The sequence below is a fragment of the Pyrus communis genome, chromosome 6 (genome assembly GCF_041283825.1).
Source record: "Pyrus communis isolate YQ-2024b chromosome 6, ASM4128382v1, whole genome shotgun sequence".
Lineage (NCBI taxonomy): Eukaryota > Viridiplantae > Streptophyta > Magnoliopsida > Rosales > Rosaceae > Pyrus > Pyrus communis.
The window spans coordinates 7,641,956-7,669,284 of record NC_142570.1 but is presented as its reverse complement, the minus strand read 5'-3'; the positions used below and the strand labels follow the sequence as shown (position 1 = coordinate 7,669,284).

General features: G+C 37.3%; 1 protein-coding gene and 1 long non-coding RNA gene across 2 annotated transcripts; both read left to right on the top strand.

The window, feature by feature from the left end:
• The first annotated feature begins 17,271 nt into the window (after nucleotides 1–17,271).
• Nucleotides 17,272–19,567, top strand: LOC137711282 (mediator of RNA polymerase II transcription subunit 10b). The gene is made up of 6 exons (XM_068450514.2): nucleotides 17,272–17,413; nucleotides 18,128–18,384; nucleotides 18,489–18,569; nucleotides 18,659–18,761; nucleotides 18,851–18,940; nucleotides 19,329–19,567. Exons 2-6 carry the CDS (start codon nucleotides 18,161–18,163, stop codon nucleotides 19,398–19,400), a joined length of 570 nt encoding a protein of 189 aa, XP_068306615.1. The 5' UTR covers nucleotides 17,272–17,413; nucleotides 18,128–18,160; the 3' UTR covers nucleotides 19,401–19,567.
• A 5,394-nt stretch (nucleotides 19,568–24,961) lies between these two features.
• LOC148696208 (uncharacterized) lies at nucleotides 24,962–26,960 on the top strand. The gene is made up of 2 exons (XR_015963528.1): nucleotides 24,962–25,671; nucleotides 25,781–26,960. It is a non-coding gene; the product is annotated as an uncharacterized LOC148696208 (long non-coding RNA).
• Nucleotides 26,961–27,329: the final 369 nt, after the last annotated feature.

Genomic DNA, 27,329 nt, shown 5'->3' with positions numbered 1-27,329 from the left:
TTCCTTATCTGATACAAGCTTATTTGTTAAAGTAGATAAAGGGGATATTGTTATCTTATTGCTCTATGTAGACGATATTATACTCACTGGTTCCAACCCTACAACAGTTCAAGCAGTGATCAGTGACCTTGCAGAAGTCTTTGATCTCAAAGACATGGGCAGATTGTCTTATTTCTTGGGGTTGCAGATTCAGTATAAAGAAGATGGTTCATTGTTTATCAGCCAATCGAAATATGCTCAAGATCTCCTCAAGAAGGCAGCAATGGAGACATGTAAATCTACATCCACACCGTCTAAACCACATGCACAATTACTTGAACAAGAAGGTGCTCTTCTCTCTGACCCACGTCATTATCAAAGTTTGGTCGGGGCTCTCCAATATTTGACCTTTACTCGGCCAGATCTTGCTCAGGCTGTTAACATGGTCTGTCAGTTTATGACTTCTCCGACTGATCTTCATATGCATCTTGTCAAACGCATTTTACGGTACCTGAAAGGAACCCTTGAGTATGGTTTGCATTACAAAAAGAGCTTGGATTTCAATTTGCTGGCCTATTCTGATTCCGACTGGGCAGCAGACATAAATACCCGACGTTCAATAACTGGTTTTGTGATTTACTTGGGCGATAATCCCATTTCATGGCAGTCTAAGAAGCAATCCACAGTATCTCGCAGCTCTACTGAGGCTGAATACAAAGCTTTAGCACATTCTGCAACTGATTTGTTTTGGATTCGATCTCTTCACAAAGACATGCATCAGCAAATTTTGGTGCCTCCAGTACTTTACTGTGACAATCTGAGTGCTTTAGCTCTAAGCTCCAATCCTGTCTTTCATTCGAAGATCAAACATCTTGATACCGACTATCATTTTGTTCGTGAAAAGGTCCAACGGGGTGATTTACTTGTCCAATATATACCTACTGAAGAACAGGTTGCAGATGTATTCACCAAAGGCCTGCATGGTCCTGTGTTTGTAAAGCACTGCCGACACCTTGCTCTTGCTGTTTCAGGTCCAGTTTTAGATCCCGTTTTAGGTGTTTAGCTATTTCAAACTTCACCTGGCAGATCAATGTTCAGTTTGAGGGGGGAGTAATAACCAATATAACAGAATTGCCACATGGCATTATCTAGAAGATGGGTTAGTTAATACAGGTAGAAGGGTACTGTTGTAATTAGTCCTTATGGGTATATAAGGAGTAATAGGGTTCTCATTTGTAGTAAGAAAGCATTGTAAGAATTTCTGAAAGTATTAATACATTCTCTCTTTCTTCCTCTCTATCTCTCCTCATCTTCTTCTTCGTTTCTGGTATCCATTGTTGTTCACAGCTTCTCTGTGTTAATACTGGGAAGACCCAGCTACTCGAGAGGGAGTTGTAACAACTTTCTATTTGCAAATAGAACTGCCACGGATACTAGAATAACCACCATCGTGAAACACGACCAACACACTCAATAGTTCAGGGCCAACAAAATAAGGCCAAAATCATTAAGACACATCATCGCATGACGGAACAAAACTAGAAAGATATGTTGGATAAGCTATTACATAAGAGAAAAAGAGAGGCGAGGCAAGTCTGCGAGATGTGTGAGGTGGGAGGGAAGAAAAGAATGGGTGGATGGGGAGGGAAGACGATAAAGGGAGAAGAGAAGAAAAAAGAAGGTGGTTGTCGTCAACTTCAAGCCATTGCAAAGGGCCGACGACAGTGATATTTTGAATCTAAGGTTTTCTAGGAGGAGAACAGAGGGCTGCAACTCGGAGAGAGAATCGATAAAAAAAAAATATCCGTTTTAAAAGGCCCTTAAAGATAAAGAGCAGAAAACATGTGACACACACTCTCTCTGGTTTCTCAACCTTACAAACTCCTTTGCCGCCGGCCCCAACATTTGGCTTGGGTGCCGGTGACTATCCTTGTCCAAGTTTCTTGTTCTTCTCTTCCCTTTTTTCTCCTAATCCTTCTCTCTTTTTTCATTTTCCCCTGAGATTTTTCTTTGTTTCCTTGAGTTTTGTCTCAAATTTTCCTGTGAGTTTGTCTTACTTTTGGACTTCATGTCCCTTCTATCCACCCCTCCCTCTCCTTTGGCCGTTCTTTTCCAAACCCAAAACTCTATCTCCCTTCACTTTTTCCCTCTGCCTCCCTTCCCCATAAACCATCCCCACCCCATCCTTTGCTTTGATCTACAGACTCTGGGTTGAATATGGTTGCTAGCTTTATTTCCTTCCCTTACTGTCCCCCCTCCCCCCCCAAAATGGCTTGTCAGATTTCCATTGAGGCCAAGTGTATTGCATCTTTGGCCAAAGTAAGGGTATTTTACATACCCCCTTAGCCTCACCTTCTATCCATATGTTATTGTATTTTTATATATTTGATGGGATCCGTGAATGAGATTTGGATCTGGTGACCATCTTTTGGTTCTGCATCTTTGGTGAAAAAATCTAGATGTGGTGTGCTTTTTGTTGCGGGTTTGGTATTTTTGTGTTGCGATGTCTTGATCGTTTTCAGCACTCGGTCGTTTTCTCTAGTGTTGTTGCTTCGGTAGCTGCTGGCAAGACTTTTGTGCAGTGCGGAGACGGACGCTGCTTTCCGTTGTCAAAAATTAGGGATTTGCGTTCTAGTTTTAATTTATTTAATTGGGCTGAGCTTTTATGCATCTATTTCCCCAATGTATTTGGGTTATTTTTCCTTCCTTTGAGTTGGTTTGTAACCTATCAAATTAATGCATTTACCTTTTCAGACAAAATAAAAAAGGCCCATAAAGATGTTTTCCTTTTCTTTGTACTTGTTATTAGACTTAATTGACCACTTAGTTTTAATTGCATTCAAGCCTTTGCCTTCCAATCACTGAAGCCAATTTTGAGTTCTTGTCAAGTAATCTCTTTTATTTTGAGTGATATATTTGCTTGTAACATATATTACTCGAGAGGGTGGAGAAGAGTTTGAGTTTTTTTTTGTCAAGAGGTCTCGAACAATAGGAATTAGGCAAAACAAAGGTTTTGATTCAACTAAAACTATAGGGTCAATAAAGTGTTTGGACAAGTACAAAGATGACAAAATTTTGAAGAAAAAAAATGCCCTCCCGAAAAAGACATTTTTGTTGGAAACTTTCTTAGTTTAAGTGTGATTGTGTAAATCCTAGATTAGATTTGATTCTAGTTATTCTTTCCTACATGGACTTGTATTCCTTGGGGATGAAGGATTTCTTCTCCCTCTTATTACTATAAATAAAGGCACTACGTAGGAGGGAATAATACACACATTCTCCTACAATTCTACAAACACATCTCTCTCTATTTTCTCTCCCTTGCCGTGGGCCCTCTTTCCCTTGTCAGTTAAATATAAGTTACAACACGTTATCATCACGCTCCTACCGCTGCACTTAGGAATCTAACGTTGAAGCTTTTTCTGCATCAAACCAGTTCATCCATTTCATCACGTAATCAAGTTCTTCCAAAACAATAGTTTTTATCTCGATATTTTTGCAACCTTGATAGCATTAACATTCACCATAATGCATGACCCAACTTTACGTTTTTCAAATTTTAGATTCTACATAAATTGTATATGCATTATATTCATAATTGTTGAATTATGTGAATGATGTGATATAAACTAACACACAAATTAAACAATCTTTTTGATAGTTGTAGTATATGAAATTCGGGATCGTTCTAGGCCGGGGATTAGGAGGGATGCTAATCTACACTAATTAAACTCAAAAACATAAAACTAAGCTAAACTGAATCAAATAACTCAAAACGAGCACTAAGGGGTGATTTGGACGAAAATCTAACTAAATTGACTCAAAACATGAAAGAGGGGTTTGTTTGGACGAAATTTGACTTAAAACTAATAAGTTGCAGAACTAAGTAAAAGTTGCACGAAATTAAGGTGACTCAAGGGGTGAAAGGCTAGCTAGAGGGTCATTCTCCACACATGACACATATGCATACAAATCGATTTCCAGTTATTATTCCTATAAACCACGAATGACAATGCCCCAAGTTAACCGTGAACTGCACAAATTAACCATCAGATTTTCCAAAATTCATTGAATTGGACTTAGCGACACAACCAAATTATTCTTATAAAGTTCCCTATATGAACTGCATAATAGAGATACATATAAAAGATCATTAAGTTCTATGAAAATCATAAGTATTGACATGGCATTCGTAACTATGAACTGCATGATACTCCTACCAGGAATTTACTTAACACAATCATGACTAGTAACCTCCACTACTTGTAAATATAAGTTCATAATTATTAGGTAAAACTCCCTTATATTTTAGCATCAAATTTATGCACGCAAACTAAGTAGGCCTCCTTAATCAACATACAAGAATAATTTATCAATCAAACAGATAAGTAAATTGCATTCACGATTTATGAAACAATAACTGGATGTAATCAATTCATATCACACATATGTTCATGGCTTTGAATTCACCTCTAGCTAAAACGAAATTAGTTCTACATGTTCATCATAACTGAAAACCAAATTAAAACAAACAGTAGACTAAAACTAAGGATAGAGTACACCTAGAAACGCTCCAGCAATCCCAAAGGCTTTGGATGGCAGGCACGGCTCCAAGCTCTATTTCCTTACAAAGCTGCTGCACAAAGTGTTTAATTTCTCTGAATTTTTCTCTCTTAAGCTCTCTGATTTTGTGCGGCATAATATATGTATATATAGGCTAGGGTTCATGGCATCAATTCTTGGAGGACAAGGATAGGGCACGGCAGATTTTTAGGGAGAAAATGGTAGAGTGGTTCGACACAATCTTAAGGCTTCTAGAACCAAATAACAGGTGGTTTCATATAAAAAGGAGTCCCCCTTGCAGCTGGAAACAAGGTAGGATAAGATTAGGATAGGATAAGATAAGATAAGGTTGAGATAAAACAGGACTGGATAAGATAAAGTAAGTTTGGATAAGGTTCATTCTTTTCAGCTGATTCCTTGTCTTCCAAGCCTTAATTTAATTCTTCCAGATTTGTAGCACATTTTTAGCATCATTTGTCACCAAAAACGTCCATCCATTATGCTCTATACGCAAGCTATCCATTCCAGCCCAAAACTGCTCCAAATTGCTCCAAAATGCCATTTCTTGTCACCTTTGCCATTTGGACCTACAAACACATGAAAATAGCTTAAAACACTCTAATAAATATAAACTAACTGAGTAAATGCAAGGAAATAGGCTAACAAAGTCACATAAATATGTTCCTATCAAATTCCCCCACACTTAGCTTTTGCTAGTCCCCTAGCAAAACAAACAAAACAAAACACAACCTAAACCTTCCAACAATTGCCTCAGGGATTTCCAATGAAAAATGACATGTTAAAAATCACTACTCCCACAGATTTTAGCTATCCTTACCCTCGAGCTTGTACTTAATCGCAGTAACCACTCACTAGCTTGCATTTAATCAATTAAAACAACATTTTGAATGTAGTAACATGCCTTTAGAGAATTCACTCAATTCCTCACCGGATATACTCTCTATTTTCACACAGATTTTCTGACTACACTCCCTATACTAAGTATATGTGAGAAGATTGATGTAAACATGTAGACTAGCACTAACATATGTTATAACAAAGAAGGCACTTTCTGGAATTATTAACATGTATATGATCTCATGAATGGAATGCCACTACTTAGAAGCGAGAACCAGGGATTCCATATGCTCGTACTAATTTCAAACTCCCCATATTGAAACACATAACAATCAGGATAGAAGTCTAAAGTTTGTAACGGGGCTAAGGTATTGGCTAACAAAGAAAGGTTAAGGACAAACAAAGGTTCTTAAAGTGATAGTAAGAAAAGTAATGAAATCAACACTTCGAATTCAACTTTTGATTGCAGCAACCAACTTTAAACACAAGGGAAAGATTCTTACACACTTAGGGCCGGATTCAAACTTTTGGACCCTTTCTTCAACAACCAATACTTGTGAGTTCATTCTCACTTATTTCTCAACTCTTTTCCTTTCTTTTCTCAACTTTTTCTTTTTCTTTTTTTTCCTTCTCTTTTTCATGTTTTTTTTTTCGTGCCCTTTTCTTTCTTTGGCACACAAAGCGTACAACCTCATTGATTTCCAACAAAAAACCTTCCCCCACACTGTTTTTCTGCAAAATGTTGATAAAAAGGAATTCCCTCTAAGTCATGCTTCACTATCCTTTAAGAACAAGGGTATGGATAATCCTATTATATGCTAGGTAAGGATAATGTGGTTAACAAAGAAAATAGGCTAACTAAGGCTCAACGGGGTTAAACCTACAATACATATGTAAAGGGTAAAGATTTTTGGCTTTGGTTTAACTAAACAACTTCACCTTGTTATTTATTGTGCACTCAATTTCATGCCTTGAATGAAACGGGTATGAGTTCTAGTATTTGGATCTATAATGATGAAAACGCATTCTAAGTAGCAACCAAGCAAAGAAATAATGAGATCATGCAACGACTTTAGAAAACAAAAACATCACAGATTAATAACTCTCCAAACAAAGTTTAGGCTCAAGTTTCTCAGGGTTGTAGCGTTAGTTTGAGTTTCTTCCTTCAAGCATGTTACAAAAACTGATTTTTTTTTTCTTTTTTCTTTGTGATTACATGTGAATTCGTAAATGACAACTACAACTAAGTATTAACCAAAGAGGATATCAAACATCCACCCATGTTTGTAACTTTCTTTAATAGTCATGTAATTAAAAACCAAATCCTCATCATTGTGTTGGAAGGTACCCTAAGACACAAATAATCAACAAAAACGACTCTTTTAAGTATTTTCTTCAAGCTTTGTTGAATTTTGTTTTTTTCAAAATTTTCGGATTTTCTGTTATAGGACACATTAAAACACTTCAAAACACAATAAAAACACTTAAAAATAGTGACTAATAACTTTAGAAGTGATAGGTGATAAAATCTAACGAACATTCATGAAAAACACTTTGTTTAGCCCCCCCAACACTTAAACCAAACATTGTCCTCAATGTTTCAAACATAGACGCACACGCAAACAATCAAACAACACAACTAACAAGCATGACAATTATGGCAAAGTAAAAGCTATAAAGAGTAGGGTTAAGGAACGCAAATCTGGTTTTGGAGCCAGAGATTCCTAGGTCTTCTTTATTTGAACGCATGCGTTGCCTCTCAAGAAGTGCTTGCTTTAACGTCTTCCAGCCGGACGATACTTACTTTTAAGCTCCCTTAGGGTCCACGGCATGGAGGGGTTCAGTACACTCTCCATGACATGCTTCTCGAAACACTCATGTATTGGATCTATGAAAGGAAGGGGATAATGATCCTTCCTGATTGTGGCGTGGAGCTTCCTAAAGTTAATGTAAACTCTCCCACCAGCTTGGATTTGATTGGGCACCTGAACCAAAGAAGGTAATAACCTATTAGTTGAAATGGGTATTGGAATTGGAATAGGTGGCTCACCAATGTACTACGATGAAGACTCAAAAGTAGCGGTACTGTCAACAATTTCAGAGGTGGTTCTCTCAGCCTTGGGTGCTTTGAGGGCAGTGACTTGTCCTATGTGATCCACTCCAATTCCTTTTTCAATGGTGGTGCTCAATACATCTTTCTTGATAGGTGTTGAACGTTCCTGCCATATATTTTCAATCACATTAATGGCAAAACAAGAAGGAACATCATTAGGATACTTAACAGATTCAGAAACATTAAAATTAATCACATCGCCATCAAACTCCATAGTTAACGCTTCCTTGAACACATCAATCTTGGTTTGGGCTGTTTTCATGAAAGGTCTTCAAAGTAAGATTGGCAATGGTGTAGAATGAGCCGAATCTTCCATGTTAAGCACATAAAAATCTCTTGGAAATATCAAGTGGTTAACCTGCACCAAAACATCTTCCAAAACTCCTTTTTGGATATGCATTAGATCCATCAGCCAATTGAATAATGACACCATCATTTTTAAGCTCTCCTAGATTCATAGATATGGCATGACATTAATGGAAGCACCTAAATCTAGCATAGCATGTTCAAACCTTGTATTACCAATAACACAAGGGATAGTGAAACTACCTAGATCTTTGCATTTAGGTGGCAGCTTTCTTTGCAAAACTGCAGAGACATTTTCACTTACATGTACGACCTCATTCTCTGGAATCTGTTTCTTTGTTGTACAAAGCTTCTTCAAAAACTTAGCATACTTCGGAACTTGCTTTATTGCATCAAGAAGCGGGATATTAACTTGTACCTTTCTAAAGGTTTCTAAGATATCTTTTTCACTCTCTTCTTTCTTTGATTGCATAAACCTGTGAGGAAAAGGCACATTTGGTGGAATAGGGTTAGAAAGAATTTGATTTGAACCAACCTTACCTGAGTGGGACGACTTAGAAGTTTTAGGGGGCTGTGGCAAGGGTTGTTCTTCCCTTGTCGTGGCTCTATCCTCTTCTTCTTCTTCTTGCAACAACTTTTCGTCCTTTATTTAGCTTTGTTTGGATGATTTTGGGTTGGTTCCAATCTCATTGCCACTTCTTAACATAATAGCCTTAGCGGTTTCAAAGCCTCTCTTTGGATTGACAACGGTTGAACTAGGCAGTTTGCCTTGTTCTCTGAACTGTCCCATGAATTCTGCCATTTGCCCTATTTGATTCTTCAATTCGCCCATCTCTTTAGCTTGGTCTTGTAAACCTTGAGTCAAAGAAGTTAGTGTTTAAAGAATTTTATCATAATCCAATAGCGAACTTGAATTTGGTTGGGATTGTTATGGGGGAGGTTGTATAGGTCTTGAATAGAACTCCTCAGATGGCTGCCAATATCCTTCTTGTTGAACTTGTTGAGGTTCCCTTCACATAAAATTTGAATGATCACTCCCACCTAGATTGTAAGTGTTGGAAAACAAGTTGTTCCTTGATTGATTATGGCCAATATAACCCCAAGCATTGACATTATCCCAACCTCCATTCTCAATTAATTGAGGATGTTGATTAGTTTGATATCCTTGCCTATAGGACACAACATATGTACCAACTCTTTGCATTCGGGACCTTTCAATATACTGTAACAAAAGAGAAGTAAGATTTTCCATTTGAGCTTGAAGATTAGCAATTGCCATGTCTTGCTTCTCTAGTACCTGAAATCAAAGAAATAAAACTAAATCAAATATCAAAAGTAAAATAAACAAAAAAAAAATGGAGGGATTAGCAATATTACTAAACCTCGGCAACGGCGCCAAAATTTGATGTGATATAAACTAACACACAAATTAAACCCTCTTTTTAATAGTTGTAGTATATGAAAGTAGGGATCGTTCTAGGCTGGGGATTAGGAGAGATGCTAATCTACGCTAATTAAACTCAAAAACATAAAACTAAGCTAAACTGACTCAAAACAAACTAAACTGACTCAAATAACTCAAAACGAGCACTAAGGGGTGATTTGGACAAAAATCTAACTAAATTGACTCAAAACATGAAAGTGGGGGGGGGGGGTTTGTTTGGACGAAAATTGACTTAAAACTAATAAGTTGTAGAACTAAGTAAAGGTTGCACGAAATTAAGTTGACTCAAGGTGTGAAAGGCTAGTTAGAGGGTCATTCTCCACACATGACACATATGCATACAAATCGATTTCGAGTTATTATTCCTATAAACCACGAATGACAATGCCCCAAGTTAACCGTGAACTGCACAAATTAACCATCAGATTTTCCTAAATTCATTGAATTGGACTCAGCGACATAACCAAATTATTCTTATCAAGTTCCCTATATGAATTGCATAATAGAGATACATATCAAAGATAATTAAGTTCTATGAAAATCATAAGCATTGACATGGCATTCGTAATTATGAACTGCATGATACTCCTGCCAGGAATTTACTTAATGCAATCGTGACTAGCAACCTCCACTACTTGTAAATATAAGTTCATAACTATTAGGTGAAACTCACTTATATTTTAGCATCAAATTTATGCACGCAAACTAAGTAGGCCTCCTTAATCAACATACAAAAATAAATTATTAATCAAATAGATAAGTAAATTGCATTCATGATTTATGAAATAATAACTGGATGTAATCAATTCATATCACACATATGTTCATGGCTTTGAATTCACCTCTAACTAAAACGAAATTAGTTCCACATGTTCATCATAATTGAAAACCAAATTAAAACAAACATTGGACTAAAACTAAGGATATAATACATCTAGAGACGCTCCAGCAATCCCAAAGGCTTTGGATGGCAGGCATGGCTCTAAGCTCTATTTCCTTACAAAGCTGCAGCACAAAGTGTTTAATTTCTCTGAATTTTTCTCTCTTAACCTCTCTGATTTTGTGCGGCATAATATATGTATATATAGGCTAGGGTTCACGGCACCAATCCTTGGAGGACAAGGATAGGGCACGGCAGATTTCTAGGGGAAAAAAGGTGAAGTGGTTTGGCACAATCTTAGGGATTCTAGAACCAAATAACAGGTGGGTTCATATGAATAGGAGTCCCCCTTGCAGCTGGAAATAAGGTAGGATAAGATTAGGATAGGATAAGATAAGATAAGATAAGGTTGAGATAAAACAGGACTGGATAAGATAAGGTAAGTTTGGATAAGGTTACTTCTTTTCAGTTTATTCCTTGTCTTCCAAGCCTTAATTTAATTCTTCCAGATTTGTATCACATTTTTAGCATCATTTGTCACCAAAAACGTCCATCCATTATGCTCCATACGCAAGCTATCCATTCTAGCCCAAAACTGCTCCAAATTGCTCCAAAATGCCATTTCTTGTCACCTTTGCCAATTGGACCTACAAACACACAAAAATAGCTTAAAACACTCTAATAAATATAAACTAATTGAGTAAATGCAAGGAAATAGGCCAACAAAGTCGCATAAATATGCTCCTATTAGTGAATTTGATATTGCCATGAATTGCATCAAATAACTGCTTATGAATTAAATATATGCATTGAATTGAATTGAAAAAGAGAAAGAATTTTTTTTTGGGATTCTTTGAACACCCATCCATGTCAATGGGCCCCCGAGCCAAGAACTCAAATTGGAGCTACAACTCCAAGCCCAGAACCCATAACCGACGCCCAGAAGGCGTTGCCTACCTTGAACCACTGTGATGCATGGCTCGTAGCCATGCCTAGCCACCTTGGCTACCCCCCCCCCCCCCCCCCCGACGACCTGAAGATAGTCCACCGTTTTCAATTTTTATTGTTTTTTGTTGAATCGTTGAGATTTCAAAATCTCTATTCGTAATTATGGTCAACACCACCCAAAAAGGGTACTTTCGAGTCTCCCTGTCTAAGATTTGGCCACCTAAAGTGGCGGCACTGGTTTTCTTCTCTGGTGACACCCCTAGCTCTGCTAGGATTTCTTGGTCCAACATGACCTTATTTTTTGGACTTGGCATTGACTCGGGTTGAAGAATATTTTTATCTTTTGGGCTCATTACTACAAGCCCAACCCAACCCTTAATGAAAAAAAAAAAAAAACAAAGTTTTTTTTAGGGCTCGCCTGCAGCGGCTCACTACCTTTGTTCGTCCTAACTCGCGACACCAGCCCATTTGGCTTTGGTGTCCCTGTGTCCCCACCACACCTGATCCCAGCTCGTAGCTGGTGATTCGGAACCTTGACCTGCGACACACTCAATTGCACCCTCGCGGGGAACACATACGTTGTGAAGCAGCATATCCGTGCCATCTCTGTTTTGGGCCTGCAGCCCATCCGAGCACAACCCACCCCAATTCTTGGGCCTGGGCTGCTCGTTTCACATTACTCAGCCCATCCGTGGGCTTTAGCCCATTATTTTGCGCCTCGAGCTTAATTGCCTAATTTTTTTAGGCCCAATGGGTTTTATCTTTTTTCACCCACACTTTAAATTTGGCTCGAAGTCCAAATAATTAATTCAATTATAATTATAGACCTGAAGTTCTATTTCCATATTTTATTGTTGCATATTTCTATATATATATTTGCGTTTATCTGCAGGAACATATGAACCTGAAGTTCATAATTATTTCAAAGCCTGACATTTCTATAAACATGTCTTGTTTGAAAACTTAAAGTTTTCCTTAAAAACTTCACCCATGAAAACTCGAAGTTTTTTCATGCGAATTTTAACCAATACATGTCTATTAGAACCTAAATGTTCTACTCCTATGTGAATGGATTGATTTTTCTTTCTCCATTACACTAATCACATCTTGTCCTTTATTTTGTGATAGGAACATGTTGAATTTGAACAAACTTGACTTTACCGCTTTGGAGGTCTCTGGAAAGAACTACCTTAAGTGAGTCCAAGATGTGAAGCTTTACCTCACTATAAAGAATTTGTGTCCCGCCATTGAAGATGAGATGGACAACCCGGTTGGCAAAGCTGAGAAAGTCACTGCCACGATCTTCATACGAAGACATATCCATAATGCATTGCAAACCGAGTACCTTGCTGAGGAGGATCTATGAGCACTATGGGTCGCTTTGGTTGATCGCTTTGATCACTAAAATGACATGTTCTTGCCTGAAGCAAGACATGACTGGCAGCATTTACGCTTCCAAGTCTTTAAGTTTGTGAATGAATATAATTATGAAGTTTGTCGAATCCAATCACTTCTTAAGTTTTGTAACGAAACTTTGACCGAAAAGGATCTCCTGAATAAGACCTATTTGACCTTCTATGTTACTAATATTGTATTGCATCAACAATATAGAGCTCAGAAGTTTATCAAGTTCTCGGATTTGATCTCTGTTTTACTTTTCGCTAAAAAGCAGAATTAGTTGTTGATGAAGAATCATTAAGCTCGACCTATTGGGGCGACTGCTGTTCATGAAACACACTCTAGCACAAAACAACGCCCAAAACTCCAAAAGAGGCATGGTAATAATGGCTAGAAGCCACCCCGTCAATGTCAACAGAGCCAAGGCCTATCTAAGGGAGGAAACAAAGCCCAGAAACGCCCAAACCTCGCTCCCAAGGCTCCAAACTTCAAGAATAAGGGCAAAGCACATGAAACCATGGATGCAAACATGTGCTATTACTGTGGTTCAAAGGACCATTGGCATGATGGTTTGGGACATCCTGGACAAATAACGATGCACTGTATCCTCAAATCATCACATAGGCATCCACTAACCCGAAGCTTAGGTTCAATTCAAGGAATTACATGTTAAACATGTTCTATAGGAAAGCTTATTACTAAGCCTTCTTATGACAAGATTCGCTCGAATCATTCCATTTTTCTAAAAAGGATTGAGAGAGACATTTGTCCATCGATTCACTCTCCATGTAGACCATTTAGATATTTTATGGTTTTGGTTGACGCTTCCACACTTTGGTCACACGTGTGCTTGTTGTCCACAAGGAACACTACATTATCCAAACTGTTGGCTCAGGTTATGAAGTTCAGTGCTCACCACCCTGATTATCAGATCAAATCTATTCGATTGGATAATGCTGGAGAATTCACATCTAAAACTTTTGATGACTATTGCATGTCGGTTGGGGTTGAAGTTGAACATCTAGTATCCCATGTTCACACCTAGACGGACCTGGCAGAGGCATTCATTAAGCACTTACAAATCATTGCTCGATTGTTGGTCATACGTACCAAGCTCCCGACTGCTGCTTGGGGCCATGCAATATTGCACGTAGCCATGTTGGTCTGCCTGAGGCCTGTTGCGACCCAACCATATAGAGCCATTCAGTTGGTTACCGGATACAAATCTAACATATTGTATCTACGCGTTTTTAGTTATACGGGCTATGTGTCGATTTTGCTGCCCTTACGTACAAAAATGGGGCTTCAGCAAAAGATGGGAATCTATGTCGGATATGATTCTCCTTCGATCATTCTTTACTTAAAACTTTTGATAGACGATCTGTTTATCGCTCGTTATGCGGATTGTCACTTCTATGAGACAATCTTCCCGTTGTTAGGGGGAGATAAGAACGTCAACATTCTTGAAGAACGCCGTAAATTATCGAGGACGACTCCCACTTTGTCTCATTTAGATTCTTGAACCGCTCAGTCTGAAACTGAAGTACAGCGCATATTAGATCTCCAGAGCATAGCTCAGAGTATGCCAAATGCTTTCATCGATCTAGCGCGAGTGACAAAATCACATATTCTAACTGTGAATGTGCCTGCAAAGATGCATGTACCAAATGTATGACGAACTTCCCTCCTAGAGGCCTAGGATGCCAACTTTGGTGATCTATGTACATTAGCGGCTAGCCAATCATCTGCCCTTACATAAAAACATGGCAGACCTCTTAGTTTAAAGGATTCACACCCTCAAAAAGAGGAAACCCACGGCACAGGCCCCTGAAAAGCCTACCGTGAATCCAACTGTTGCTTACTCATTACATCTAACTCATGAGGAAATTCTAGATTACGCAAGCGTCATTGAAGAGATGAATCCTCTTCCCGAGAATCGTGAGATTTCAGTCTATTATGCTAGCTTAGATGATGTGTGTTGTAGAAATGAGATGATCGTCGACGATGCATTAGCACATGCAGTAGCTACTGAAACCATGTTGAGCAATGACATTGAACCCCTTCTCGTTGATGAATGTCGACGTAGAACCGATTGGTCAAACTGGAAACAAGCAATATAAGTCGAACTCGATTCACTTACGAAACATAAGATGTTTGGACCTGTAGTTCTTACTCCTCCATATGTGAAGCCCATTGGCTACAAGTGGGTTTTCGTTCAAAAGTGTAATGACAAGAATGAAATTGTGCATTACAAAACTAGTCTTGTTGCACAAGGCTTCTCACAATGCCTCGGGATTGACTATGACAAAACTTATTCAGCCATTATGGATGTGATTACTTTTCGTTACCTTATCAGTTTGGTAGTTTCTAAAAACTGAGTATACAGCTGATAGATGTAGTAATTGCGTATCTCTATGGGGATCTTGACACTGAAATTCAGGAACTTACATTGACTGAATCAAATATTTCCAAACCCCAGAACACTCTCTCAATTCGACTGAGGCGTTCACTCTACGGTTTGAAGCAATCCGGAAAAATATGGTATAACCGTCTGAGCGATTATTTGATTACTCAGGGATATGTGAACAACGAACTATGCCCTTGTGTGTTCATTAAGAAGTCACATTCTGGTTTTGCGATAGTTGTAGTATATGTCAATGACATGAATCTTATCGGAACTCTTGAAAAACTCACGAAAACTGCCGTGCATTTGAAGTCAGAATTTGAAATGAAAGATTTAGGAAAGACTTGATATTGCCTCGGTCTCGACATATAGCATTGTTTGGATGGAATGTTAGTACATCAAACGAACTACACTCATAAGGTGTTGCGCCGCTTTAATGAGGATAAAGAGAAGCCTTCGAGAGCTCATATGGTCGTTCAATCGCTAGATGCAAAACGAGATCCCTTCCATTCGAAGGAGGATGACGAAGAAATTGTGGAACCTGAAGTTCTTTATCTAAGTGCGATAGGCGCTTTATTGTACTTAGCTCAATGCACTAGACCAGACATTTCATTCGCTGTTAATCTTTTGGCAAGATATAGTAATGCACCAACACACAGACACTAGACTAGTGTTAAAGATATTTTTTGCTACCTTAAGGGTATTACGGATCCTCGAGTGATATCGCACACCCTGCTTCTCAAGTCGATTATCGCCTTGTTGGTTATGCCGACGCATGATACTTATTTATCCGCACATAGTGCATTCTCAAACAGGTTATTTTTTTACTGTTAAAAGCACCTCAATTTCTTGGAGGTCAACTAAACAGACCTTAGTTGTCACTTTGTCTAACCATGCTGAAATTCTCGCCTTACATGAAGTAACTCGGGAATGCTTTTGGTTGAGAGCAGTTGTGGGCCATATTCGAAGCTCATGCGATCTTTACCCCGTCGTGGATGTCCTGACGACGATCTATGAAGACAATGCAACATGCATCAAACAACTCAAGAAGGGTTACATCAAATGAGACAACACCAAACACATTGCGCTCAAGTTCTTATTCTCACATCAACAACAAGAGCATCAGAAGATTGAAGTCACACAAACATGTTCACAAGACAATCTGGCCAACCTCTTCACCACCCGAAAGCGACGTTTCAGAAGCTTGTTCATGGAATTGGTATGCGTAAACTTTCTGAGTTGTAACATTGTTATTTCTCTTTGGAATTGTGTCAAACTCAGAGAGAGTTTCCTGAAGTATACTTGCTTGATCTTAATGTACTCTTTTTCCTTACGATCAAGAGCATTTTTCCCACTGGGTTTTTGCAACCTAACTAGGTTTTAATGAGGCACCTACCTTGGGTTGATCATATCCCTGATAACATCCCATAGACGTTTCATTTGACTTTGCCTTACTCATACATTTTTCCTTAGACAATGGATTTTGTCCTTACTCAAATTGTTTCCATAGCCTTAGGGTTTTTTTAGTGAGACTTACTTCCTTATGTTCCTACCTTATTGAGAATAACGTTGTTCCTAGAATCAGTATCGACGAGTCGACTTTCTCAACTTCTACATGATGCTGAGTCTACCTTGAGTATTTACACACTCAAGGGGGAGTGTTGTAAACTTTCCTAGTTTAAGTGTGATTGTGTAAATCCTAGATTAGATTTGATTCTACTTATTATTTCCTATATGAACTTGTATTCCTTGGGGATGAAGGATTTCTTCTCCCTCTTATTACTATAAATAAAGGCATTACGTAGGAGGGAATAACACACATTCCCCTACAATTCTACAAACACATATCTCTCTATTTTCTCTCCCTTGCCGCTGGCCCTCCTTCCCCTATTAGTTAAATATAGGCGACAATAATTTTTACAAGAATTTCAATTAATTTGAGAGTAATATTATGTAGACACATATAATTGATCATATTACTAATAATCTCAACCCACTTCTACTAGGGTAGTGATAAGTCTTATTTTCAAGGTAGGTTGAAATGAGAAATTAAAAATTTGTGGTGGACTTGAAGATAGTAGATGAACTACTCAATAAAAAAAATTATTCATTCAAATCCTGCCCAAATGAGAGGATTAGAAGGAAAACGTTTCCTTCATATCTAATATTCTCCTAATTCCCTCAAAATAAAAAAATTATTCTCCTCTATCTTCAAAAACCATAAAATCCAGAGGATTATTCATTCAAATCCAAGCTTCTAAGGCTGTAGCACAAATATTCTGCATAAGAGAGTGGAAAAATTGAACATGACTTTGAAACTTTAAGCAAAGTTTTGCCCTGTAGGAAGGGATGTGCACTCTTGTTGGGCTTTTCATTGGGCTCGATTGAGGTCAGCCCTCACCAATCTAATCCAACATAAACACAGAGCGACGTCGCTTCGTAGAGCCAGAAACCTCCTCCTCTTTCCGTTTGGAGAGCAGAGCAGCTTCCTCAACCTCAACGAGCAATTCACACACCAAGGTAATGTCATTTTTGATTTATTCAAAGTTACGATTTTTAAATTGGAAAACAAAATGAAAACGGGAAGGTCCTTGTTTCGGCTGATTAGGGCATAAATTTGAATTAGGGTTCGATAGATGTGTTTGGGTACTGTGAATATTGGGTTTGAATCAATTTTAGGAACGGAGTTCAGTCTTTGTGCAAATTTAGTTGGGAAGTTGGAACCTTTGGAATTGGATATTAAAAGTTTCAATCCATAATTCTGAAATTGGATTGCTTTATTAACTGAAACTGAAATTTACCTCTAAATGTGATCAAAGAAACTGAAATTATACCCAATAAAACTGAAAATTTATCAGGGAATTGGAGTTAGGGTTAGGAAACATATGGGTTTTAAGCAGACAGGTTGATATTGCATTGCAGATGAAGTGAAAGGCATATGTTGTGTTTCTTGTTATGAAAGTAAGAATACCATTTCGGTTTCAATAAAGATAACTGTGGAGTCTCTCATGTTCTGCATTCTGTTGTTCTTAGGTATGTAAACTTGAAAAAATGAATAATGGATGAAATTATTTTTCAATTTTATGCTGAAGTGATCCCTGGTTCATTATATTGTGATGCAGAAATATTTGCATCAGCTGTGCTTCTATTATCCTGTTTATCTTGCGGGAAGTTCTAAATGTGAATTTTACGAAGAAACAGAAACATTTAAATAGCTTGATTTCTGTTTATCAGATTCGCCTTTGAAGAACGTTAGAGTGGTCTGAGATGGATGCATCACAGAATACAACTGGAATTGGTGGGAGTGGCGGAAACGGAACGTTGGTCCCTCAAACCAATGATACAACTGGATCGGCAGCGGTTGATGATCCAAAGCAAAACCTGAATCAGGTCATTAACTCTATTCAGAAAACTTTAGGCCTCATTCACCAGCTCTACCTCACGGTGTCTTCGTTCAATGCCGCATCTCAGCTTCCCCTCCTCCAACGCCTGTAATTTCTCTGTCTGAGCTTATTCAATGTTTATTCAAACCTTTTTTTCTCAATATATTTTATTGTTGCTTGGTGACTTTCTCACATTGGGTATGACCTATTAGAAATGCCCTTGTTATGGAGCTTGACAACATGACTAAGCTGTCAGAAAAATGCAATATCCAGGTTCCTATGGAAGTTTTTAAGTGAGGCTTCTCCTGTCATTTGCTTTTAACAACTGACAATTCCTTTTCTGTGGAGAAGTTCTGACTTTTGTCTTATTTGTTTTGCCTAGTTTGATCGATGATGGGAAGAATCCTGATGAATTCACGAGGGATGTCATTAATAGCTGCATTGCTAAGAATCAGATCACTAAGGGAAAAACTGATACCTTCAAGGTAGCTTTTCCCGTGTGAAAATTATTGTTTAGCTCCATTTCGGTGTTTGAAGTTTGTCATGATTCAACATACTATGCACATTTTGTCAGAGTTTACGCAAACATCTTCTGGAGGAACTTGAACAGACATTTCCGGATGAAGTTGAATCTTACAGAGACATACGTGCTGCATCTGCTGCTGTAAGATACTTTGAATTCGCCCAGAAATATCTTCATAAATGTCCTTTGGTTAAGCATATTGTTTTTGTCTAAATTAAGTGAAGATAGTCTTCAATGGACCCTTTCATCCCTTTTGGCCTTTCTTCCCTTTGGTCATTCGTCCATGTCAAACAACCTTTCTCTGAAGGTTTACCTATTTTCAATTAAATCTGCTACTGATGTGTTAACAAAAGCTCAGCAGAAGCCAGCTTGTTTGTGTTTATTGTCGATATTTCATTCTCATTCTCTGAGAAAACCGGAGCCTTCTTTGGAAGCCTCCATATTACCATCTCCGTGTGTTTTTTTTTATGTCTCTTTGGGTGTGTTCAATTATCATCCTCATATGGTAAACTCTTTTTGTATGATACAGGAAACAAAACGGCTTGCACAAGCACAGAGCACACTACCAAATGGAGATGTGAAGGTCAAGCCGGAGCTTTAAGTGTACGATATGTTTATGTATCATGTTCTTACTGTCCACGTGTTGGCATGCTTTTAACGGCTGCTCAACTTTTCATGACTCTAACGATAAAAATCATTTGTGTCTACACCTATTTGCCTGAGACTTTGTCAATTTACTTCGTAATATAGTAACAAGGTTTGTATAAATCATGTTATTGCGTCGTCTTGTTTATCTTTTGTGAAGTTTACTCGTTTGGGTGCATGATGTTAACAACCATACTTAATTTTAGACAGGAGATTGTGTTGGTCTTTTGAGAATTGAGTACAATTCAAATAGTTGTCTGTAGGTTAGGTTAGGTTCAGGCTTTCAACTGGCAACCAAACTAATGAGATACAGTCCGATTTGGTTCGGTTTAGATCTATAACTAAAAAATCCATTTAGTTACTGATTTGGTATTTAAAGTGGATATGTTTTGGAAGAAGCTTGTCGCTCGATTGGTCAACAGCATCCATCTTTGTACCTGAGATTTCGAGTTTGAATCCTCCATCACTAGCATCGCTTGTATAAGAAACTAATTGGACTTGCTTAACATTTATACCGTCAAATATAAAGTTAGAGCCTAAATTCAGAAGGGTTTATGATTTGGGCCTTCAAATTAATCCGCTACACTGTATTCCTCAATTTTGGAAACCAAAAAACCCAACAAAATAATCTGATAGTGAAAACTGGGGAAAATGATTCTCGCCGGATTCTTTTTCTGGGATTCTAGGAATTTGATAATCGTGATTGTTCATCGTACATCGTGTGGTTAGAAATCATTTTAAAATTTGAAATTAAATATAAATAGTACCTAACGAAAACTGATCACATGATATACGATAAACGGTCACGATTACAGAATCCCTAAGATCCCTAATAAACGAATCCGATGAGAGGATCCTTTTCCGAAAGCTTGCCCACAAACCAAACAAAATTGGAAATTAAAATAACAGTCCGAACTGACATATTGGGACTGGTAGTTTTTTTAAACAACAATATTGCCAAATGTTTTGCCAGTAATCTGTCTCCAGCAGCACTTGTCTGTCTCTCAGATGTTTCATTGGACCATGTATATAAAAACCAAATTCGAAGACAGATGTTTCATTGGACCATGTATATAAAAACCAAATTCGAAGACAGATGTTTCATTGGACCATTTATATATAAACCAAATTCGAAACCTAATCCGTCGTGATGTGTATGTCTGAGTTTGGAGTTTGAAATTTGCAAAAAATTGCAAAGTTTGCAAAGTTTGAAAGTACACACACACACACACACACACACACACACACATATCTTATTTTTAACTACGCCCTCTAGAACATGATTTTGATCTCATTTTGCTCTCTATAACTAAAAAATTCTCACTTTATTTCTTGAAACTCAAGTTTGCTTCACTTTGTCCCATGGAACTCTTGATTCCATTTTTACCCTTTGGAACTTGATTTTGATCCCATTTTGCCCCTTGAAACTTGAAAGTCGTCTCTATAAAACTCAAAATTCTTCACATTGTCTTAGATATTTTAATTTCTTATGTGGATTTGATTTCGGTGCGCTAGTCTAATCATTTTTTTATTTTTTATTTTTTTCATCTCTTCAATTTATTTTAAACTTAATATGATCTGATTGTTGGATGTTAATGCAAAATGGAGATTTATAATCAAATTTATTGTATATGTGGCATAGTCTTATTGGGTGTTTGGTCCCACATATGTTTCCGGAGGCGGCCTATAAGTTTTAGGGAGAAGAGAAAGTCCACAAGTCAAAATGGAACGAATTTTGAGTTTTGGGGAGTAAAATTATGACTTTTGAGTTATAGGGAGTAAAGTAAGATTATAGTGGAGTTCCAAGAGGCATAACTAAAAATAAGTGTATATATATATACTGGGGGTGGAGTGGTGGCACCACATTTCTTACACAATTTTTTACACAAGTTATAGGTCATTAGATTCATACGTTTTCAATGGTTGCGATCAAATGTTACTTGTCAATTTAATTTTTTATTTAAATAATTATGATCCAACCATATATAAATTAATTATCTAAAACTTATGTCAAAATTTATGTAAAAAATGTAGTGCCACAAATCTAACTTATATATATATATATTATATTAAAAATAAAATAAAGACCCCCCACCCATATATTTTTGTTTTATTTTCTACGTTGTGTAGTTCGCGAAGAATCTTGTTTGCTCAATCAAGGCCGGGCCAGCTACTTGGTTTGGGGTGGGAGAAATACAGCGAGTGCAAAAAGGGCCGTCACCTTTTTGACCTTTTTACAGATTACAACTAGTCTTACACGTCATTTTCTTAACGTTTAATTTGTATGAGAATGAGGCCAATTGCTTCATTCTTTAAAAGCAAACGAGCTTATTTTAACCAAGGGGAATTACTTTAAAGCTTTTCTGCTTACAAAGTGCTTTCAAATTCAGCTTAATAAGTATTTGATTTGAAAAAAACTTTGTACATGTTTATGAGTTGATGATTAGTGAGACCCCTATTTAGAAGTATTATCCAATGATTTCCTGCCCAGTATGGAATGAGTAAAAAATAAAACTACTAGTCTCAATCCATACACACGCACTAGGTTTTTATGATTGGGGTAACTCAGGAAACACACCAGCCACTAACGAAATGTTAGGTGGGGTTTGCTTTTGTGTTCTGGCTTTGCATAGTTGTATTAATGTCTGGTGCAGTGTCAAGCAACACAATTATAATTCCACTTAGCGAAAGCGGATACATAAACTTAGTCCGAACAATAACAACATTATGAATAAAGTCAGGAGACTCCTCGAGGGCATCATGAGTTTAGAGAGAAATTATATATTAAATCCTCAATTTCCATCACAAAATTGCATGAATGATAGAAAAGATATAAGTTGAGATTACAAATTGGCCACAGCAGGTACTGAGGTGTGTAAATGAATTTTTGGAGAGGAAATGGAGAGAGAGGAGACAATGCCGTTAGTATGTGTGGTGGGAATTGGGAAAGAACAAAAATCTAGGTGAAGTATGGTGTCCGACTAAAGATGCTTTTAAGGTCAATCACCATGAATTTAGGGAGCTCGGGAAAAGAGAAATGCAAATCTCATGAGATAGGGTCAAAGAGGTGACTTCAGGTCAATGGACACCTTGTTTATGTGGTCCTGAATCCAACCAAAATGTTGGCATGCTTCCTATTAATTGTGTTCTCTTAACTTTTATTCTTTGGATTGCCTAATGCTGAGAAAAAAAATAGTTGTAAAGGTGAATTGGAGAAAGGAGAATCGAATTCGAGACTTCAAGTACAGGAAGAATGTTCTTAATCAATCGAATTACAAAACTCTTATACGTTGTTTAAATTTATACTGTCCAATAGTTTAATAGCTATGCATTATATACATAATATGGTTGTTACTTGAAAAGATGTGTACGTAAACTTGATTTCTGATTTTGCTCAAACTTGTTTATCTTATTCAATCAACTTGGTCACCAATTAAGCACCTGCATTTTCAAAATTGTGCTTCTGTCGTTCCTGTGGGTTCCTTGACAAAGCTTGAACGTTAGCTTGTAGCCAAATGATAGTTGATCTATAACTTGAAGGGCCATCGCCTTATATTTTGTCATATGTGCTACATGATGAATAAACGTCTATGGATTTGACAACTCATGCCTTATAAATTCATAAGCAAAGAAATATCATAAATGGTAGAAAGAGGGTTTGAAACCAGAACACACATTGAGTAAAAAAAAGTACATAAGATTTTTGTTTAGAGAAAATAAAACTTTATTAAGAACAATAAACGTACATAGAGCATACATGCCAAATGAAAGCAAGAGGCAACACACAGTTGAAAGAAACACCACAACTTTACAATTAGTGCTCACCAGGAATTCGATACAATTCACTAGCCACATCAACCAACATGAAAGATAACACTCGTGAGAAATAAATCTTGCAAATTGTTGAACTATCTACCATAAAGGCATCATTAAAAAGGACTGCACTATTCATTTGATGAATGCAATGGTCGACAAAGAAGTATTGCTCTGATTCACCAACAAACGTCGAGCTTCCTCATCATAGTCTTTTGCCATGCCCACAAAACCATAAGAAATACAAAAAATATCATCTCATATCTAAACAACATTTACCACTCAAAAATCCAAGTTTGATTATAGATGCTTAAAGGCTCTACTCAACAATGTGAGGGATCAGTGATAATCACGATGACTCTTCTCATCTATCACGAAGGCTTTTCTTGCCTGCGCGAAAGAGCAGCCACAACTAGGAGTTAAAAGACAATTACAACATAAGATAAATATGGGAAAATAGGGAAGATACCAAGAGAGATTGAGCCGACCCCAATGCCAAGGGAAAGGATTTGGATAATTTTTTTCTCTGTTTTTCTCTCTAATGGCTAGAGTTTTCCCAAAATTACATAAGAATGGATTCTACAATCTGTACACTCATTTAATTAAGATTTACTTTAACCAAAGAAAAGCGTAACAAGTCACAATATCAGTAAAAATGGGGTAGATCAATGCTTTTAGTTAGTAATTGTTATTTTTTTTATTAAGCATAGTAGAGACGAGAGAGAAGCTAATGTGTCAATAATAACCAATAGCAATACTAGCATTACTAGTCCACGTGTTTATAATTATTAATGGTAATTGACTTTAGAACGATTAATGGTTAAAAGACGATGATTAGGTGAGCTAAAACTCCATTTAACTAAATTCAATTGATCAAACAAAGAAGTATAACCAAATAATGATGATAAGATAATAGAAGATCTTAAATTTATAATTAGTAACAGAATGCAAGGTAGATTTGTTTTCAATTAAGCTAAGTACAAAACATGAGACAGGTAATGATGGAGTGGAAATGGGAGGACCATACTATGAAAACTAGACCAGCAAGCACCTGAATAATAATGAGCTGTAGCCTGTATGTATCTGTAATGCTGACTCCTCTCTCTCTCTCTCTCTCCCTCTCTCTCCACAACTTTTTATTTGTCAGTCACTCTCTGTCGTCATCTTGAATCCCCCGCGACCGTAGTAAAAAGGAGTGAGAACCCACTGAACGAGGGATGCCCCTTTCCGTGAATATATTAAATGTTTTACCAAACTCTGCATTAATCAAATTAAATAAAAGAATGAGAACAACATATGCAAGCAAAGGAAAAGTGGAAGACCCCAAAATCCCAAAATTTCCTATATAGGGGTCGCTGAATTAGCTCAACTAAACCACTGACTCATCCTTTTGGTTGCTTGTTTTTGCGTCTCATCTTTATCATGTTCATCATCACCATCGTACGGCTCACAATGGGGTTTCCTTATTAGAGTTTTGATAACTACTATTCATCCTCATTAATATATACACACATATAATATGTACAGAAAGGCTGGTTTGTTTAAGCTTGGCCGAAATGGGTTTTTGTTAAAGTTAAAATCTCTGGGTAGAGATTGATGGAATTAGTGTTTTAGGTGATGATATAATTAGGTCATGATGATTTAGCAGTAGAGAGGGGGGCGCCCCGCACCCCGGGGGGCGGGGGGGAGGGGAGAAGAGATGATTTGAAATTAACGTGTAAAGTTTGTGTGTTTTTGGTGAGGCTGTGTGTATGTATAGATTGCGTGGTGGAGACGATGGGACAACTGAGAGAGAGAGAGAGAAGGGTTTTTGTTTAGGTCGGGGTCATTTCTTTTGTTTTGTTTTTTTTTTTTTTTTTTTTTGGTCAGGGTCGTGGTCATTTCTGTAACCCAAGACCCAGTTGGTAGGGTCTCTGCGACTTTAATTTACTTTGTCCTTTTTACCTTCCCCCATCTCACTCTCAAGACTCTGCCTTTTTATCTCTATCCTTCCCTTCTCCTCACCTCTCGTACCACCCATTTCATTTCTCTCATTCAGTATGATCACACACACATCCCACTCCCCTCCCCCCCTTCTCTCTCTCTCTCTCTCTCTCTCTCTCTCTCTCTCTAGTTCATCGTTAGGGCAAAGCGCTTGGTGAAAATGGAGGCAGATAGATCGAAGAAGAGGAAGCAAAGTTGTTTTTTTTGAGGGGAATGTTGTCTGGCTCGAGGCCTCTTAACTAGATCTATGATCTTCATCTCAATTGGTGACAATTTTATCCACCAATCTTAAAAAATTACAGTCCCAGTTGAGAAAGATCATTGATTCTACGTTTAGTGACGTCGGACCAGGCTTCATTCCCCCCAATTACCGCTTCCAATCACTCAGATCTTCACTACCCATCTCATATTTTTACCCCAATCATCCAAAGGTGAGATCTTTTTAGATTTAAGTTGCTTTTTCCCAGCCTTTATATTTGTGTATTTTTATGAACTTTATTTACCTTTGCATTTTCTGACGGCTTTTTAATTTTGTTGAAGAAATTGTACATGGGTTGTTGGGCGGGCAGAAGCAGATTGGTGTAATGATGGAGGGTTTTGACTGCTATTTTATGTTTTTTTTTTTTTTCCATTTAACTCTGACGAAAGTGGGGAAAGATCATGATTACTCTTTTATTTTTATCTCTAAATTTCATGAATATGAGCAGCACCTATGCAGGGTTGCGTTTTCTTTGTCAGTTTTTAACTCTTTCAACAGGTTTTCATATCATTGGACTGGTTTTTTTTCATGATGGCTTCAAGAATCTTCCCTGTCCACTTCTGCTCTCTCTCTAATCCTACCACACTAACTTTAAATTGGCTTCTTTCTATTTGGCTACGACAACCCTAATTTTACTTTTGCATTATAGCACCATAGCCATCCCGTAGAGTTTCCACTTTTCACACTGCTATTACTGTCTCTCTCTTGATTGAATAACGTTGTTCAGTCACCTTAAACATTTTAATTTAATTTTCCTTCTGATTAATATTTCTTATACCACATAATGCTGCAAAACATGCGTTTGATCTTTGTTCTTTTAAATTTGCTTGTTTTGTTGTTAGCGGTAGTGGGTTTGGTGGATTAATTCAGCTTTAGACCTTTGTAATATCCGGAGCTTTGTCTTGTTTCTACTTTAGCTTAATCATCCATTAATTAACATTTATTTGTCAGATTATATTGGATTTTTTTCAGATCGGAGTGATCTTAAAGACCAGATTCCTTCTTGATTATGTTATTTTATATTTGTATATATGTATTCAGTTTGCTTTGATGTTTTTACGGTAGCTGTGAAAGATGTGAACCAAACTTATGCTTCACTCTGATCATACCACGCAAAATGTAAAGAAAGGAATAATATATCAAGGGTGACAGATGTGAGTGAGATGTATGCCAAAGTTGTATCTGAGAAGCAATCCAGTTGCTAACACTGTTGAAATTACCCTCTTTAAACTTTGAGTTGTCTTCAAACACAATGTGATTTCGATTGTGCTCCCAGGAAGAAAATCTCTTGTAAAAGAATAAAATAAATTGGACCTATCTGACTCTGGCTTGATTCCGGACCCTAAATTAACTCCTCTTGCTCGTAAGTTGTTAACTAGTAGCTTGAGTTTCATAATTCAATTGTACTGGTGTTATTATACATACATACAAACTATGAATTAATAAAATTGTTTTTCTAGACCTTGAATATCTTTTGGAAATTTTCGAAGGGTTAAAGGAACATTGTATATACGTACTTCACACATAACACTAATGAATTGGCTGATATTGATTATCATCAATCTACAATCTTTATGTACTATCGATATTTAGCTGATACATAATTATGATCAGGACATACTGAGGATCGACCATATATATCGACAATATGCAACTACTTGTGTAGAACGGTATTGGCACTAAATTAACAAGCGTTTGCCTTGTTTATAATATCTGCTTAATCTTCTAAAGAAAATTAAGATTTTCAAACAATGTATTAACTTAGTACATATCGGCCAAATGTCAATAGTTGGACTCCTTGTGTAGAATGGTATCGGCACTAAATTAACA